The 13050-nt window shown below is 41.9% G+C and overlaps 1 protein-coding gene across 4 annotated transcripts in view; it reads left to right on the top strand.

Annotated features, from left to right (window-relative positions):
- Positions 1–951: 951 nt before the first annotated feature.
- ARHGEF3 (Rho guanine nucleotide exchange factor 3) overlaps positions 952–13050 on the top strand; it is a 102061-nt gene continuing 89962 nt past the window's right edge. The window contains exons 1-2 of one of the 4 annotated variants that reach the window (XM_028719095.2): positions 952–1651; positions 10377–10469. In XM_028719095.2, coding sequence (XP_028574928.2) covers positions 1614–1651; positions 10377–10469 — 131 coding nt within the window. In that variant the 5' untranslated portion in view covers positions 952–1613. Of the gene's footprint in view, positions 1652–10308; positions 10470–13050 lie in introns of those variants that run through there. The other 3 variants (XM_077924938.1, XM_028719097.2, XM_077924936.1) reach the window with 3 other exon arrangements.

The raw sequence follows: 13050 nt of genomic DNA, 5'->3' as shown, positions 1-13050 counted from the left end.
ATGCTAACAACTTCATCCTGAACAATTGAAATGTTCACAAACCTTCCATGACATCGCTGCAGTTTAGCCAATGGGTGGAGCAGTGGTGAGGGAGAGAGCTCATGGCTGACACACTTTGAAAAGCTTTTCATTATGCAGATAAGTGCATGCAAGTCAATTTATTTGTTGGCATGCCTTAACGCAGCACATGCAGCCACCACTTGAAAGTACAAAGAAAGGCATGAAATATGCAACGAGGCAAAACTATTAACCATTTAGCCAGTGGCGTAGCGTGGGTAATGCAGAGGGGGCCGGCTGCACCGGGTGCAACATCTGGGGGGGGGGCGCTCGCACTCACAGCTCTCTGCCCCTCCCTGGCTCACTCACTCTCTCTCACGGGTTAGGGGGCGCAAATTACTTGCCTTGCCCCGGGTGCTGACAACCCACGCTACGCCACTGCATTTAGCTATGTAAATATAGTAGAATAATTCGTAGCAAGTGTGTAGTGTCAACAGGGCTGAGCCTTTTAAACTTCCTGCTGCTTCTGTCTTTCAAGTTTGGGCATGTTTGAATCAGATCTCCCTTTCAAAGGTAGGTTGGCACATCGCACTTTCTCCAGTCGTGTAGTTTTGCCCTTAACAGTGCATCTCTGTGGGAGGAAAGGAGCGTACTTTTCATACTGACCCGCTTTTAACACCTTCTGAAATACAGCTTGGAGAAACCCCTGCTTTCGTGAGCATTGCCCTCACTTGCTTCCATAACCTCTGCTCCAGCCTTATTCAAAACCACGGAACTTTTAAGAAAAGCAGAGGTTAGACACACCAAAAGACCTCAGCTTCAGGGCATATTTCCCCCTGGCACTAATAAATAAGACGGCGACCCCCACCCGCCCGATTTTGAGACGAGGCAGAAGGGCTCCGGGAAGCTCAAGGCGCGACTTCCGTGTTCGCGGGAACCGCCCCCCTTTTCCAGAAACCCAACTCCGACACGGAGGGATATTACCGTTACCCCCACGAGGAACTCTTCCCGAGAGGGAAAAGCCTTTTCGGTTGACCGAACCGACGCTATGCTGAGGCCAAAAGAGAGCGGAATAGAGGCCCCGACAACAGCGGCCGGGGGCAAGCGCTCCCCGTCACGTCTGAACGCTCTAACCTCGAGCGCCCGCGCTGGCTCGGGGCCCCGACTCGCGGTTAGCGCGCTTAAGAGGCGTGAGGCGAAGAAGCGAGCGTTTCTGCTCGGGGCCGCCGTCGCGGCTGTTTCAAAACTGAGGCGGGTGCTGCGCGCCAGGAGCCGAGCCAAGGGGGCGGGGCCTCGTGTGTGAACTGAGGGAGCCGCGGCGGCGGGTGAAGTTAGCAGATTTATTTTCATTTCCCCCCTTCTCTCTCTATTTTTGCGGCCGCCCTGTCAGGACCCCCCCTCACCCCCGGCTCCGCGCGGCTGCCTGACAGGGGGCTGGAAGCCGCTCCTGCCGCCTCCTCGCTTTCCCATTAGCAGCTCCCGCCCACCGGGCCGGGGCCTGACGGACCGACTGACAGACCCGCTTCTCCTTTCTTTCCGCCCCTCGCGCGGCCCCGCGCCTCAGTTGCCAGGTCGGTCTGCCGGCAGCTCCCGCCTCCCCTCCTCCGGAGCTTCCCATGCAGGGGGCTGACGAAGAGGAGCTGCCAAGCGCCAGGTAAGGGACATGCGGCGGCGCCTGCCAGAAGCAACAGGCTGTGCGGGGTCGGGGAGACGGTTCCTTCGCAGAAGTTTATTGGAACCGAGAGAGAGAGCAGAGCTTTGGGCTTCGAGGGCGGGGCGGGGACGCCGCCTGTCAAGTGGGGGAAAAAAAAGGATCAGGGTTTTTTGTTGTTTTTGCTCAGCTTGAGCTGAGGGAACTTCTCTGGCACTGGAAAGACCAAAACAAAAGCAGCAACCCGCCCAGAGCGTTTCCAGAAGCGGCGCCCCCCCCCCCAGGCGACGTCGTGTTCTCGGAAACCCCCAATCATGTGCGGAGGACGGAAGGTTTAAAAGATTCACACTGGCAAGGGGAGATCCTCCCCCCCCAACCCCCCAACCCCTCTAGCTTTTTGATTGTGAATGCAGAAAACTCTCGTTATGGGCTGAAGAGAGGGAGGCTATATAGTATTTGGCGATCGCCAAATGGTTTGGCTAAGTGACAGAACTGGGCATCTTCCTGCTTGCAGGTTGCGGGGCGGGGGGGGGGGGGTTACCTCCATCAGGAATTGCTCCAAGTGCCGGCAAATTCCTGACGAGTTATCCCCATTAGTCACCAGCTGTAGGATGATAAGAAGCGTCCTTTTCCCCCTTTTCTGATAAAAGTAGGCTGTTGTCCACGAAGGCTCTCGGTAAATCAGATGAGTTTATTTTTAACAGGCGCTGCTGCAGGTTTGCCTAGTTTATCATCTCGTCTCCTCCTCGATGAGTTATAGAACTGTAGAGTTGGAAGGGACCCCTGAGGGTCATCTAGTCCAACCCTCTGCAACGCAGGAATCTCAACTGTCACACATGAGAGATGGCCATCCAGCCTCTGCTTGAAAATCTCCAAGGAGAGTCCACCACCTCTTGCTATTTTACTATTTTGCACTGGCTAAGCATGTCAGATTAAAAAAAAAAAAAGAACTTCAGTAATGGCGCAGCTGAATGCTTAGTACAGGAATGGGGGAAAATAGGGGCTGGTTGACATGAAGAATATCTTCATGTGATCCAGTTCCATGATCATTATGACAGCATGAATATGACAGACCGAGAGACATGTTGACATGTTGATAGGCTACGTTGCGGTATAGGTATAGAGCTTCATGTCAACCGTTGTGGTTCCCAGAACAAGTAACAAGGCTTCAGATTTGCATGTACTTGGTCATGCAACATCACAGCTGCGGAATGCATAGTGTGAAGTAGCCGTTAGAGCAGAGATGGGGAATCTGTTGGACTGCAACTCCCATCATCCCTGACCTTTGGCCATACTGGCTAGGACTGATGGGAACTGAAGTCTAACAGCATCTGAAGGGCCAGAGGTTCCCCATCCCTGCATTAGAAGCAGTAATATATCTTTTATGTTAGTGGTTTTTAAAATTAAATGGTATAAAATTTCAGCGCAACAATTCTATGATTCTGTGAAATTCTCTTAAAAAATAAGATCCAAATTGGCTTGCTATCTGACTTTCAAAAGAACTTACTTAATTAAGCATTTTTCTTAACCTGCCTTAGAAATATTTGAAAAGTGACAGTAAAGTACATTTCACACTTCCTAAAGACTCAATTGATTTATGGTACCTTGTCTTATATCGGAAGAATAGAAATTGGACCTTCAGATGGTGAAATCAAGCGGACTGTTCCTGTAAGTTAGTTTGTATTGGCATGCACTTTCACTTGAAAGCAGACTGAAAGTTTACATCGATACTTAAATGATACAGCTCTGTCATCTTTTTAAGATGACACAAGATGTAGTGACTTATGGTAGGTGTGGCAGACATATACTTGCAATATTTTGTTGATGAGCATCTTATTATCTAATAAAGTGGATCTGTAGTGACATGTCTTGGTTCAAGACTTCTGAACTGAACTGCCATGTCTTGAATACTGAAATAATATGTTTCAATATTCCTATCTGTTGTTGCTAATATATGCAAATATTAAAGGAAGGATCTAAATCTTGAGTGCAGTGAGACTCTGGGACAGCACATACACTAAAATAGTTGAACTTCTACTATATCCGGATCTCCCCTGTTTTAATCAGGACTGCAAAGTTTAAGCCCTCAACAGCCATAATCACTAGGAAAATAACCTCCCCTTCAATATTTACCTTAGAAAAAAGCTGCTATTGGTGCCATTGAAAATCACCCCAGTGCTTAGTATTAATCTTGCTGAGAAACACTGATGATTCTGCGCACTCCACATTTAATTTAATGTGTAGTTAGGCCCAGAGAAACAAAGTACTAACATTCTCAAGTACATGCTGAGAAATGCAGAAATGCAAAACATGTTTTTAAGAAAACCTAAAGAGGGGAAGAAAATAGCCCAGTGAGGACTGAACATGCTCCTTCAGGAGCCCTTTAAATCTTACAATATCCTGGTGTAGGAAGTGGTTCCCTGGCTGCCTGGCACCCTGAACATGGGTGTTTCTGTTGAGGTGAGGAGGATATATTGGAACAATTTGTTGCAGGACTCACTTGGGAGAACATAGTAGGAGCTTCATAATGGTGACCTGAAGTGTCTAGCTGCTTCTTTTATCATAGCTTAGAAACCAGTATGCCTAGAAGAAATGCATGCCAGGTAAAAAACAAAACAAAAAACCTAAAAGGTTTTATGACACCTTCAAGAATAGCAGGTTTATGGTAGCATAAGGTTTCATGGAACAGAGCCAGCCTCAGATGCCTAAAGTGTTCCCCTCAGTTGACAGGCATCACCAGTTACTGTTGTTGTGAATACCAGCTGACTTAACCTTAAGATTGGCAGACGGGGCATTGCTTGTAATCCTTATGAGGATTTGTTGTGATGAGGGGACTTGCAGAAGACCTCTGTAGTGGGGCCTCAGTTCTTGAACCGTCTCACTCTGGAGTTCCATCTTTTCCCTTTGCTGTAGGGATTCTAAAAACATCAACTAAATATGTTTCTGTTTACCCAGGCTTTTCCCATCTTACATGGTAATCACTGTGTTTTTAATTACTGTTACCTTATGAATATTTTGATTTTGTATTTGTAATGCTGTAATCATATTGCTAATCCTTTGTTTGTGTATTGCCCTGGGCTCTGGTCAAAGAAGGGTATTCATAAATACAATAAATAATAATAATAATAATAATAATAATAATAATAATAATAATAATAATGGTGAACACAGTCTTATATACTTCTTCAGGTTTGCACAAAAATGTCACACAGGTGATGCCTATTGCATTTCCTGTCCTTTTGGCAGCACTTCTATGGTTAGCACTTTGTGTAAATGATTGAAGTGGATTCTAGTCCAGAAAAGCTTATGCCACAGTAAGGGAGAAATCCTAACCAAGATCTGCCGGGATGAGTGGAGTTTGGAATAGGTGGATCTCTGGTTGTCGCTCATCAGCTGGACACCTCAGCTCAGCTGGACACCTCAACTCCACCATCCTGGCTCACCTGAAGCTGACTGAGCCAAGGCCAGGATAGGTCCCGAAGAAGTGGTGTTCTGGGGCCTTGGCAGGGTTGCTACAGGGTATAGGAACACTTACCCCTATTCCAAACTCAATTCAGCTTGGCCACATAACCTAGCATCCCAGCAGAATTTACACTGGCAGAAAAGGTGGTGTAAGTCAAGCTCTGTTTTAAACGCTTGTTTTCCCTCTGCCAGGCTTAGATCGTTTTAAAATAATTATTTATTAAATTGATATCCTGCCATTATTCACAAAGTATCCCAGCTGCTAAATAGGGATAAATTGCACTAATATAATTTACTCATGGGTAACTGGCTTCTTATAGTCTGGATTGCTCTGTCAATCTGTTAGTTTTTAAGGTGCTATAATACACCACCAGATTTTATATAAAAGTAGAGGATTTAATAGTACTCTGGCACCATCTGGTCACTTCCAAAAGTCCTAGGTTTAGGTGCTGTCTTGGCAAGAGGATTGATGTCTTGACTATCTAAACTGATAGCTGATAGCAATTTTATTCTTCTTTTGAATGCATTTGTACAATTGTGCATGACAGATTCAAGTGTGGTGGCTTGTTGTGAGCTATGAATACCCAGTAAGTTTCTACTACAGTCTCATTACCCTATTCTGCAAGCATTTATCTATATCATATCATCACAGATAGTCCTTTGACTCTTTGGGAGTATATAGTTTTGGAGATTTCAACACTCTCCATGTTGGATTAGGGCCAATAGGGAGATAATTACTTAGAAAAGAAGGGCAATTTTCCTGAGAGAAATGTGACTTTTTTGTGGTTGGAGTTTTGAAACAGCTCCCAATTAGTATAGTTTATGTATCTGTCACTCACATGAGGGGTTTTAAACATTATTACATTTGTCTTTCAGGGCAGAGGCCTGGCTCACACATCATGCTAAACCTAAAACAAATCTTGTATTTTTGATCATTTTGATACATGGCCTGATAGCTTCTGGGCTGTATTATTGTAATGTACTCTACATGGTGTATTCAGCCTTTGAAGTGTATTCAGAAACTTAAGTTGATCTAGAATGGAGTAACTAGGTTGTCAACTGTAGTTGGCTACATAGCAGAAAGCACATCTCATCTATGCTCCCACCCACTGTTTAGGCAGAACTCAATGTACTGGTTTGGACTTGAAAGTCCTAAACGTTTTGAGATCAGGAAGATATCTTAATCAAACTTTGGCACATGCAACCACTATTCTCTGCCTTGCATTTTATTATTTTGTACATCATTTTTAACAGGATCTGAGCATGTAACATGTAGTTTGAATGTCTAGGCTTCTGTAAAGTGCTTGTTTAAATATATTGGTGTTGGGAAAAGACCACTAAGTTGGTCAGAACACTTGATTATTAAGTTGTTATCTTTGGGAAAACTTCTTGAGGATGGTTGATGTTGTTTTTTGGGCTATTTATTCCTAGTAGTATTGATGTTGCAAGAAGCAGACCTAAAATATCAGTCCTGCAAATCTAAAAGTATTTAGCTAACATACAATGGTGTAGAATTGGGGACCTAAGTATCATTTATTGACTTTTAAGGGTTTAAAGCAATGGAATATCCATACTTGGTACGTCTTTCCTTTTTTGTTTAGGTACTACTGCATCCAGCTGGTATGATGGATTTTGTTTTAAGTATGAGGGATACTGTGCATTACCTTTCTTTATGTGGAAAATAATTGGGCAGAAATCCTTAGGATGCAGTTCTATATCTGCTTACCATTGAATAAGCACCATTGAACCCAATGACATTTTTTTCTGAGTAGACATGTATGGGATTGCACTGTAAAATTTTAGTTCCAGCTATTGAAGTTTTTAATAATATTCCCTACAATTGTGTTATATTAAAGATGAGACCACATAGGTACTTCAGGAAGGAGGGGGAATGAAATGGAATCCCCTTCCTCCCCACAAAAACGTGTACTGTATATCCCCCTGTCCGCAATAGCAAAAGTTTCCATTTAAAATATCAATTTTCAGTGCTGTATTCTTAAAGTACGATTGACAATCAAGAACACTTCTTGCAGATTCTTAGCTTGTTAGGTGTAATTACACATAAGTCACCCAACAGCCAGGACCTTCCCATTTATCACATGCTTGTGTGTTCAGATGTATGTTTGCATACATACATAAGGAGGAAAGCTAGAGTCTGAGGATGTATTTGGTGGTGTTACTGCAGATGATGTTGGTGTGCTGACTAATCTATACCTGCTGGGACATGTTCATGAAATTATTTTTGCAAGTGGCTTCAAAGCAGATGCCATATATTACTTGGGTGTAGCCCATCATTTGATTCTGTGGTTGTATTTTCCCCTTCTGTTTTCCAGAATAATATAAACAAAAGAACTAGTCAAGCAATGAGCTATTTATGTGCTTTATTTGGAACTAGAGTAAGTTTCATGTACAAAGTGAGTAAAATACAAACATACTTAGTTACATCAATTGCTGATGGATTGTGCATTGGGTTTCCCCTTGCATAATTGGACTTCAATTCCATCTCCCTCCACACCCCACCACGTCGCTTCCAGCATGTCCCCCATATCTGCTCTCACCAACACTCCTGCCCTATCTTCTTGCATGTATTTCCCTGTATGCTTAGCCCCTGATCCTCCCTACATGGCATGAGTAATGCCTGCAGGGGTCTTTTACTCATGTTCACTTTAATGGACGCAGAACCCTCTGTGTGATCAGAGGCCCTGATAAAGGAGGGTCCCCAAACACAGAGAGGAAAACTCTCCTTTCTGTTTATGAACCTTCTGTAGAACCTTCTGGGCTACTTACATGGGTAGTGGCTTTGGAAGAACAGACGTTTTAACAAAAGGGAATGTGTGCATAAGGGCCAAGCAGGTCAGGAAACAGCTGGTTCAGTGCTAATGATGGAATCTGTTAGTATCAATGGAATACTTGCATGAAAAATAGCCGTGTCTTAACATTTTGTGGAAAATACAGTTAATGGCTTTCCTCATAATCTTTTCTAGATGCATAGTGTTTAATTCACTAGCACAAGACACTGGCCTGTAGTGTTTAGGGTTGCCACGACATTGTCAACCCCTCTGCAGGTTTTCTGCTCCGTGTCTTGTTTCTCTTCTTCTTTCACTATTTCTGTTGTGGGCATCCTAGGGTGTTGTTTATTTTTGTATTCAATTTATAGCAGTCCTTATTAATTTATATTGCTTTCTACAATGTTTTGGCTTCATTTTTTTCTGATAACACACAAGTGTATCTTTCCATTCTTGACATCACTGCCTTTTGCTAATATACTTGCTTGCCTTGTGGTTGTGTTCTCATGGATGTCTTTTTAAAAATGAAATTTATACAAAACTGAAATTTCTTATGACATCATAGTTCCACTTCTGTCTCTTTTAACCTTTTATTTTTGTGGGGGAGTTGTGTAAAGAAATCCCCATTTGTTTGGAAGTTTAATTCTGATGTATATTTTCATCCTTTTCTTTTCCTTTTCACTTCTCACTCTTGCATATCTTTGAGCTTTGGGGGTATCAGTTGAAAATAAAAGACAGACTGGTTGATTATCACCTACTGTCTGCACTTCATTATTGCAGTGCCCTTTTATATAGGCTTATCATTTCTTATCTTCAGCTGCTTTTCTTTCTTAAATTTTGCTGCTCACATTGGTTTTTATCAGGTCTAATTTTTATCCAGGTGTCTCCTCTTTTTTCCTGAATTGGGCTTAGTTTCCATGTAGACATCAATTTTGCTGTCTTATTTATCTTTATTATAATCATTCTTCTTATTTATCTGGTCACTTTATATTCCCTGTCTCTTTTTGCCTTATAGTGTGCTTTACTTATTATTTTTTCTTTGTGGTATTCCTTATCTTTGGAGTGCATCATCTCCTGATACTAGAACATAATCCTCAGTTTTGATTTTCCTGTAGGGTTTAAAGGTATGTTTTTGTTTTTAAATATAACTTGTTAGATAAGGTTCTTCCATGTCCCTTTGCCTTTACTATTATTATTATTATATGCATTTGATTGTAGGTCAGGGGATGGGCCTGTCTCTATTTTCATTTGTTATGCTATTTTGTTTTATTCTGAAAGCACTTAAGAAAGTATTATTCCAGGAAAAGCAAAGGAGCAGAGTCAATAAAGAAGTGGCAACCTTTCTTTGCTGCTGCAACTTACTGGCAAATTCTGCCTTTGATTGTGACTCTTTTGAAAGCAACTTCTAGTTTTCATTGTAACTTGTGTGTCTCTTGGTGGGCTGTGGAAATTGCCTGGGCTGAGTTCAGACTTTATTCATAACCAACAAGCCACCTTTGTATTGGAGCCCTCATTCATTGTAGTTTGGCAGTAATTGTGGTTGGTAATATTTTATGGTAGCTTCTAAATCTACTTGCAATTTTATTTGAAAGACCTAGTAATGAGGGTGAATATTGCTGGCACATTTACAGTGCTAAAACTTAATGTTAGAAATTGAATATTATGTTATAGTAATGAGCTAGCTCTGAATGCTGCTTTTCAAGCACTTCTGCTTTGCATGGCCTGTGGGCATAATCCTACTGACACCAACTGTCTTGGCACACACTCGGAGATAAAAACAAAAGGCAAATTGTGTTAGCTGTTTTGAGGAAGGGATAGTTGACAAAACAAGGCCTAACATTCAGTTGACTTATTTATCATGCAACTAAAACTCTGCTTGTTTCTCATTTCCTTTATCTTCACCTCAAACATTCACGAGAAATATACCTTACTCCAACTTTTTGCATAGTAGAAAAATCAAATTCCCCTGTTGGGGGCTTACAATTGCAACAAACATTAATGGATATCAGATTTGTTGTTTTGCATCTTTTGCATTGTTCTTTGCTCCTTGTTGCTGCCGAGCTGCTGCCAGAGTTCAGAAGCTAATTAAGAATATTGGGGAGGATAGAACAGTATCACAGTAGCATTGACAGTAATCTCATTGCAATGCTGTGTGTGTGTTTCTTTGAAGTGGCTTGAAAATGAAGTATGTAGAAGTAAGTGTCCACCAGCTTCAGGACCCCCCCCCCCCACTGTAGTTGACTCTGATGCTTGCCAGGCAGCTAGCAAATGGAGAAGAAAGAAAGTGTGTCTGAACAGGGGTGCTCTTAGTTCTACCATATTTGTGGCAATCCATTGCCTACCTTTTAACTACTACTGATAGCGAAAGCAATCTTACTTGCACCAAGGAGACAATAGTAAAAATTTCATAGATATGTGGAAGTGTACATGTGTAAATTGTTTTCTTCAATTGCTCAATCCAGGCTTGTATTTTCTTTAAGGGCAATGAACACTAGTAGACCTGCCATTCTTATAAGCAGCCCTACAGTGATAAGCCAATGTGCCCAAATAGAGACGGAAGAAAACACAACATGGTAAGGCAACCTTTTTTCTTGGATTGTTGCATTTCTCATGAGAGAAAGAATATACATGAGGCAAACAGATACCTGTACTGTAGTTTTGAAATAAGGAGGACAAAGGAAGAACATGATATGCAGCCTTCATTTTGAATGGAAAGAATACAATGTTTACATTTGTGTCTTCAGTTTAGTAACCCGAGGCTAGTTTCTACAAAGAATAACATGAGAGGGTCTTGGAGGGGTACAATGGATTCAGGCCATTTCAGATGTGCTGCTGATGTGTTTGTATGTCACATTGCAGATACGCAATGGGAGGGGGTTCCCACCCTGCATATAGGAATCTACTATAGCAGAGACTGGACTGGGATAAAAGTCCCCACGCCCCTTACTAGTTTTCTGTTAGCATAATATAAGCCTGGTGCATGCAATCACTTATTCCTCTTTAAGCTGTATTCCAAGAGGACTTTTGTCTGTGTAGCAACTTTATACAAGACCAGTCGCTCCCTGAAGTGAGCCTTCTGAGCATGTTATACAGGCATTCTACTCATTTGTGACTGTGTAGGGAAATAAATAAATGGATAAATAGATAGAATCATACCAGGAAATGGTGGGGGAGAGCTGGATAGTCCTCATGGCTTGTGGGGGGCCTCTCCCCAGAGCCCAAAGAGGATGTCAGTGAGGGCAGAGGAAGTCCCAAAGAGATTGGAGGTGCAGTGGGGCTTTGCTTAGGCTGCGCAGCCTCCCTGCCTAACACCTGGTGCACAGGGTAGCACAGCAGCAGCAGCCTCTTTCCTGCATATCCTCCAGCTGGTCCCAGAGTTTAAACTCTCGATATTTTGATTTGGATTAGAGAGAGGGAGGGAGGGGAAAATAGGTATTTAGAGGTTTTTTGGTGGATGCCTCCTGCTTTATGTGATTTCACTTATGTGCGTGAGGGCCTGGAACGTAACCCCCGCATAAGTGGAGGGATCCCAATCTCAATGGAGCATAGAACACATGTAGAGCCCCTCTTCAGTATTGGAAAATAAGTGTTCTTGGACAAACTTCAGAAGTCTGTACAAATTGGAATGACTTGAGTGATATTCAAGCTTTCAGTGACTGCTAGGTATGTTATTCATGTCATCACTGATTTTCTGTTTATCATGTATTAGGGCAAGGTAGGATTAGGAGTGCAGCTGTAGCGAGTTTCAACAAGCAAGGGTCAAATCGTTATAGGGAAGAAGGGTGACTAAAGCTGTACCTTTTTAATTCCCCTCTCCCTCATTTGAAGCAGTGCTAGGCAGTACAATCTACTGTATTTGCCCACTGCTACTTTTCAGGAAAACTGGGACCCTTCATTCTGTTACTTTTTATGTTTTGAGAGCACATTGTGGACCTAGAATCTGGAAGGAGGGAGATTAAATTCTTACCTTCTGTATGTAATAGCTGATTACAGAACTGGTTTAGAGACGAAAAGCTATTTTTAATGTAAAAAACCACCCATTGGCCTTGAATTTGTATCATTTCTTACTGTATTATCCCTTTTATATTTCTAGTGAGCAAAGACAGAATTCCAGTCTGTTTAGTTTTGTCCCATTTACAAGATGATAGTATTCCAAGTGGAACTGACTCTGTTTTCATGTGCAAGACAGACTGGAGTCATGAACCAGGAGTTTTCTTTGATATTTGTGGAGATGGATCTAAAAGAGAAACTACGCCATAGTTTTCTCCACTATGCATTATCCAGTACACTTCTAAGATCCATTTCTCAAACACATTAAATAAACACATAACAAGTAATTTTTTGTTCTTTTTAAAAAGTATTTTAAGCAGTTTTTATGGCTTGTTTGTAAATTATGTTGAGAGGTACAGTATGTAAGAGTTGATTTATAAATTAATAAATAACCACAAGTAGAAGTTAAAAAACACAGGTCTCAGTACAGATCTTTGGGGACCCCCACTTAGATTTCTCCTACCAGCATGAACAATGGTCAGTGAAGATGGGAGTTGCAGTCCAGCAATCACTGGAGGACTACAGACATTTAAACTCCTGTTTAACACTTTCATGCTCAAATCAACTTAAGGTTTGTTCGGATGGCCACCAAAACATTAATGGTAGGATTTTTCTTTCTCTGCCACTATCATATTGTCAAGTGATAGTGTGTTGTGCTGATTGATTTCATATTTAACTCTCCTCAATTGATGTTCATTTGTGTGTGTGATTTCTGAAGCTTATAATGAAGATGTAATGAGAGAGTATTCTTTTCATGTCTTATGGATGTTACATTAAGTACTGTATAGCAAAGCAGTAATGTTCACCAAATTTAAAATGTTCTGTTCTGGAACACTGTGGAATAAGTTCACATTTAATACCTTGCTGTACATGTTGTGTCCCTAACAGCAGTAGATTTAAGTTATTATAACAGAAACAATTGCATGGGATTTTAAAGCTCTTGGAAGCTGTTGTTGCAAGAAAATGGGCAAAGAGCCTGTTAAGTTGAGGATTCACTTGGGGAACATGAGTCACATAGCGTAACAGTTCTGGTACTGCACGCCCAGAAATGACTGCAAAACATTGTTTTTTAATGTTTAACATGATGGCAGTCCAGAAGGTGAT

The sequence above is a fragment of the Podarcis muralis genome, chromosome 2 (assembly GCF_964188315.1).
Source record: "Podarcis muralis chromosome 2, rPodMur119.hap1.1, whole genome shotgun sequence".
NCBI classification, from domain to species: domain Eukaryota; kingdom Metazoa; phylum Chordata; class Lepidosauria; order Squamata; family Lacertidae; genus Podarcis; species Podarcis muralis.
Note: the sequence above shows the minus strand (reverse complement) of the source record. Positions and strands in the feature narration are given on the sequence as shown.